General features: G+C 36.9%; 1 protein-coding gene across 1 annotated transcript; it reads left to right on the top strand.

Annotated features, from left to right (window-relative positions):
* Nucleotides 1–1,580: 1,580 nt before the first annotated feature.
* On the top strand, nucleotides 1,581–1,694 carry LOC104465372 (acylphosphatase-2; the record flags this gene model as incomplete). The annotated part of the gene is made up of 1 exon (XM_010078389.1): nucleotides 1,581–1,694. A coding segment is annotated over one exon (114 nt), but the record flags the coding sequence as incomplete, so codon positions are not given.
* Nucleotides 1,695–6,040: the final 4,346 nt, after the last annotated feature.

Genomic DNA, 6,040 nt, shown 5'->3' with positions numbered 1-6,040 from the left:
CTTGGTAAAGCCGTGTTGGTTGTCACCAGCCACCTTCTTGTTTTCCGTGTGCCTTAGCATAGATTCCAGGACGATTTGCTCCATGATCTTGCCAGGCACAGAGGTGAGACTGACCGGCCTGTAGTTTCCCGGGTCTTCCTTATTTCCTTTATTAAAAATGGGGGTTATGTTTCCCCTTTTCCAGTTTGCGGGAACTTCCCCAGAGTGCCACGACTTCTCAGATATGATGGATAGTGGTTTGGCAACTTCATCTGCCAGTTCCCTCAGGACCCGCAGATGTATCTCATCAGGTCCCATGGACTTGTGCACCTTCAGGTTCTTTCAATGGTCTTGAACCTGATCTTCTCCTACAGCTGGCGGTTCTTCCTTCTCCCAGTCACTGCCTTTGCCTTCTGCAACTTGGTCACATCAACCTGACTGTTTCTCATCAAGTTGTGTTGAAAACTCTCAGATCTTATTGTTAGAGCCATCGGTCTGTTGGTGTTCTGTAATAGAAGATAAAAGCATGGGCCACATAATCTTGTACCTCTTTACTAAACATGCAAGAAGCAAAGCAGGAGGTACCTTTAATGTAAATAAATTTGCTATTAATGAAATTAAGTACTGTGTATTGGCTAATAGCATTTTTGTTGTTCTACATGGAATAAAAAAATTAATGTATTTCTGCAAAACAGGCTTTCTGTTGGCCACTATTTCAGTGTTCAGAGACCAATTATTATTACTTAGACCATGCATAGGTACATGAAAGACAGAAAGTGAGGAAGTTTAAAAAAATGAACCCACATCTCAGAACAGGGTACTTGGAAGTTCCTGATTTCATCACAGGAAATGAATAGCTGGGAAACCATAATTTGTTGTAGTATTGCAAAAAAATTAGAAAACCAGTGTAATTAGATTATGACATTTACTGCTATTTGTTAGTAGTAATGCAGCAGCTGAGGGTAGAATTTAAGGGGTGAAAGTCAGGTGCAAAGGATTTAAAATGAAACTGGAGAAAATGAGCTGTGTATTTGGTGCATGTAACTGATTTAATGAGTTCAGACACTGTTGAAGAGGCAAATGAGCAGTGATAGGAACTATGGAAAGGAATAGCGTAGGTGCAAGGGAGTGGTGTGGGATTAGTACTTTGTGATCAAAATTGTGTTAAGAGTTCCTAAAACAAGTGGAGCAAGTCTTCAACCTCCCTGTGAATGAGGAAAGAAAAAAAAAAAGCTTTGCACCATCAGAAGATTTCTGTGCACGTACAAATGATAAAGATGATGACTTTTATTACAAGCAGAGTAATATCTTGGTGGGAGCCATCATATCTGTAGGGTTTTTTTGAAAAAAAGTATTAAAAGGTGTGAAAATGGAAGTGGGAATTAACTCATGCATTTATTATGTGTATGTAAAAATCTCATTAAAAAGTTGGCGGCTTCTGCTGCAGCTGTAGAGCTGACAGGAATATCTTAATGCCTGAGTATGATCATCATCTGTGGATTTTTATTCTTAAGCTATGAAAATGAAAGCAGGTTTTAAATTGTATGCATGTGGTGTCTGTACTGACACTGATTGTTCTCTTTCATTATTTTTCAAATCAGTACACAGAAGAGGAAGCTAGGAAATTAGGAGTGGTTGGCTGGGTTAAAAATACCAGTAAAGGAACTGTAACGGGCCAAATTCAGGGCCCAGAAGATAAAGTAAATGCAATGTAAGTATTTTTGTGTTTTTTCTTAGTCTTTACTAAAGTCATTTGCAAAAACATTTTTAATCCAGAGTGACAAGTTGATTCATATGCCAGCAGTGTAACAGTACTTTCAATAATCAGTTTTAAGCCGCAAAAAAAGTCTTTGAGCTTTAAAAATAGTGTGTAGTATCAGCGAGTTTTAATTTCTAGTATCACACAGTTTGCCAGTGTATTTCCATAACATACCGTTTTCTTGTGAAATGAAAAAAAAGCCTTTTTTCATACATGCGAGCAAAGATCTGGTTTTTAATTCTTCAAAACTTCTCTGTTAAGAAACAGTCTGAAGAACTTCTTGAAATGCTTCCTCAGGCTGTACTTAAATCAATTTAAAGGAAACTGAAACCAAAAGATGATTTTTTTTTCCCAGTTAAAAAAAATTGATACATAAATGCACATTTCATGAAAGGCCTGTAGTCTCTACCATCTGGAAATAAATTTTGAAATATTTTGGTGTCTTTAAAAGAATGGGTATGATTTTCTTTGTGAAATTGCCAGTTTCCAAAAGCTTAGAGCTATCACTCAGAGGAAATGATGTCTGGAGAAACACAAAGCCCAATTCAGTTGCTTCCAACTATCATTTTTTGCAAGTGTATGTAGGGAGATTGTTGGGGGGTTTTAAAATTCCTTCAATGGTTTGTTCTCTCAATGAAGAGTGGACGACAGTAAAACTTTGTAAGCTTTATTATGGATGGGCAATTACTAGTGCAAGTTCTGCCAGCACTTTCCGATACAGGAATTGCTTCAAAACTGAACTTGGATACAGTGAATTTTGCTTTTTGTAGAGAAAATAGTGTTACACTTTCTGGTAAAGAGATTTATATATGATTATCTAATGTGACAGAAGTATTTGTAGTAATTTTCTTTGGTCTTGAGCTTTAACATGAGGTTGCTTGTCTTGGGCTGCAAAACATTTACAAAACCAGAGAAACATCAGTTGTTTCCTATGTCCAGTTTATGCTTATTTTCTGGAAGACCTTTGTTAATAGTCTGGTAGAAAAGTTTTGTGAATGTAGTATCTTTGTGCTATATCTGTGGTTAATTGAGAACACCGAAAATGTATGTATGAGAAATTAGGATTTCTTTTCTGTTTGTTAGAGTACTTTTTAAATTTAAAAATTTCTAGTCCGTTGATTTAAGTTCTCATTAAGCAGGTTTAAGTGAAAGCACAACTTAGCTTCTGATATTTCTTGTATTTGCATGAATAAGGATTGCTGCGGAATGCAGTGTTTTCATCCATCCTTTTCCCTTTCCCGTTATCTGTGTCAGTGGCATTTAAAGGAAACCACACTATGCCCAACACCAGAAAGTTTGTGTGTAATAGGGGATCTCACAGTAGATCTGCAAAATTAGATTAACTAGACTAGGCTTGTTCTCAAATATGTATTGGCATACAGACTATTCCAAAAGGAAGTAAAAGTTTTTATTTTTTGTTGTTATACAATTTTAAGTGGGGTCAGCAAGCTGGATTGCAACCAAAAAAAAAGTTGAAGCTTTTGATGTACATTGTGTTTGATACTCACAGCAAATAAAAAGCTGTTTTGAGTTGCTGCTTCTTCATTTCATGCTGGAAGTCAATGTTTTCCTCTGACTTGGGAAGAATGTTGCAATGCTGAAGTTGAAGCATGATTTTGAAGTATGCATTGAGATAAGTGTTTTTAAATTGGAGATACTAGAGTAGAATGCTGAAGGAGAAACAGTTTGCTTTTCCTTGCTTCCTGTCTGGGCTCTGATTCATGAAAAGGTCATGAGCTTATTTTTGGCATTAAATTGGTGAACTTGCACATGAAAAGGGAGTTATTGCATGTGAACAGCTATTTTGAAAGGCCCTTATTTCTCTCTGCTAGTACATGGTAATAGAAGATCAAAATAGATTTGAATTTTTAAAAGTTTTTTCCAGAGCTTGTGGCATTTTTTTTGTAATGCTCAGTCATGCTTCCCAGAAATTCATGATACTGTGCTCTAGTTTCAAGAGTTGTTTAAAATGCTATATTAAATAAAAACAAACTGAACCTTGTTTCTGCTATGGCAAATTAATATAAACCAGGAATCCTAGACATACATTTGTAATCAAACTGTGATAGACCAGAAGAAATTCTGGCACCAACTTCCTATGCAGGCTCTGGTTTGTATTTTGCTAGATGTTCAGAACTTAAGAAGTGTCTACATATGCAGTCTCTTTGAAATTTGGAGATCTCCATGTTCAAGTAATTTGAACACTTTTCAGAGAAATACAGTACATGAATCAATACTGCAAGATATTTCAAGAAAGATTCCTGGTGAGTGCTATTTCAAATATTGGAACAACGTGTTACCTTGAAGAAATATTTCAAGGATAGTTTGTGCAGTATGTTGGACAGGTGTTTTCACACTTGCATAAGTTTCCAAATCAAACTTTTGGCACAAAATAGCCTGATTTTCAGAGGTGCAGCACTTGAACTTTTTTTTAAAAAAAAAAATCACATATTAATGGTAATAAAATGATTTGTCAATTGCTTTACTGGTTCTGGCTTGTTAGTGTTTTGTAAGGGGAGGTGGGAGGGGTGTTTGCTTATTTTTTCATGATGCTAAATAGAATCAAGGACAGACTAAAAACAGAGTAGGGATGCCATAAGGAAGTACAATTCTAGAACAGGTAAACAGAAGAAGCGGGATAAGAGGGAGGAAAAGAGGGGTGAGGGTTTGAGAGGAGGGTAACAGGGAAAGTGTAAAAAATGTGGGAAAAAACACCATGAGGCAATTCAACGTTACTGGAAGCATGGAGTGAATAAAGGATGCCTTTGTTCTGGAGCAGCAGTGTGACAGATCTCTAACCCAACTGTTTTCCAGCAGCGGTTCTTTGCTCCTGATTTTCTGACCCTTTTTATTCTATTTTTGTATTGCTACCTGAGCTGTGAGGCACAGCTATGAAGCATCCAGTACAGGCTCAAGAAACAATGCCTTTATGTGATTATTTTTTTTATGCAGGCTGCAAGGTAAAATATAATCTGGAAGGAATTATGAGGCCAGACCTGATCATCTATTTTAAGCGTTATTGTAAGGTGTGTGTAGAGTTTAGATGGAGAGTGACCAAAAATAAGTATAAAGTGAAGAAAATAAGATTTAAAGCAGGAGAGTTGGAGGTATGACTGCCCACCCATACTTAAAGCTCTTAAGTGAAGCAAGAGCATGTTAGAGATATATTTTGAAAATCAGTTGGCCAGGTAACTGATGATCTTTGGAGTCCCGAGCAGTCAAATACAACTTTATTGCGTTAGAACTCATGGATTAGGTCTGGGAAGGCAGCCAGAGGCTCTGTATCTACTGCTGCAGGTGCAGCACAGAGTGTTTGCTAATGCAGGCAGTGGGCTGTGTGTTTGATTCCTTCACATCTTGCCAGGCAAAAGAACTGGCATTTTACCCGAGTCTGGTGTAGTTTCTTAAGCAGTGGGATGAAGCCTGGATTTTATCCTCAAATGGGGAAGTAATTGTTTCCCTGCAGACATAAAATATGATTATGATGAATTAATTTGAGAGATGACATGCAAAATAGTTTCTTCTGGAGCATATAACAACTTCGTAGGTGCAACCTGACTCTTTCAGACATAAGTGGAAAATGATAGGTAAGTATGAAGGATTGAGGCCTGAGAAGTGTTGCATGTGCAAGAAGTTTCATTCCTTAGTGGACCACTCACTTAGTGTTGAACATGGGTATATGCTTTTGTTCAAGTGGTGCTGGAAGGCTGACTTCTTTGATTTACGTTCTGTGGTGGTGAAATCTTAAATCACACTGAAAACTGGCAAAATTTCCTGACTTCCCTGAGGCTAGGATTTCAGTGTGAATTTCACTGACATGCAGGAAACTTAAGGTATGAATGATCAGTTTTTTCTTTTAACTGTTTTCATTTCAAGATTTGTCTTCAGCTTATTTTTACTGTAAAACTTTTTGATTCTCAAAGATCAGGTGGCTCTTACATGAAAGTGTATTTTGAAGCCCATTTTCTATTTTAATTGGGAGATCTTTGAGACCATTTCAGAGGGTGTTTTTAAGAAGTCTTGAGAACCTTTTACCTAGATTACTTTAACATCCCGTGCTTTTTAACCTCTAGATGGAGCTCTTCGTCCTGTAGAGACTTGATACATGCTTCATTTGAAGTGAATCTATTTTTAGACTGCTGTGGTAGAATCCATCTTTTTCTTCACTCTCTTTTTCCCTACTGTATTTTATAATCCTGTTCTGTTTGCTGCTACTGCTCCACATAGATAACACCCATTATCTTTAGATACTAAAAGCTCATTTTAAGGCTTTTACCTCTTTGTAAGCCAAAGAATATAAAG

Source organism: Pterocles gutturalis, unplaced genomic scaffold (genome assembly GCF_000699245.1).
Source record: "Pterocles gutturalis isolate BGI_N339 unplaced genomic scaffold, ASM69924v1 scaffold51388, whole genome shotgun sequence".
NCBI classification, from domain to species: domain Eukaryota; kingdom Metazoa; phylum Chordata; class Aves; order Pterocliformes; family Pteroclidae; genus Pterocles; species Pterocles gutturalis.
Note: the sequence above shows the minus strand (reverse complement) of the source record. Positions and strands in the feature narration are given on the sequence as shown.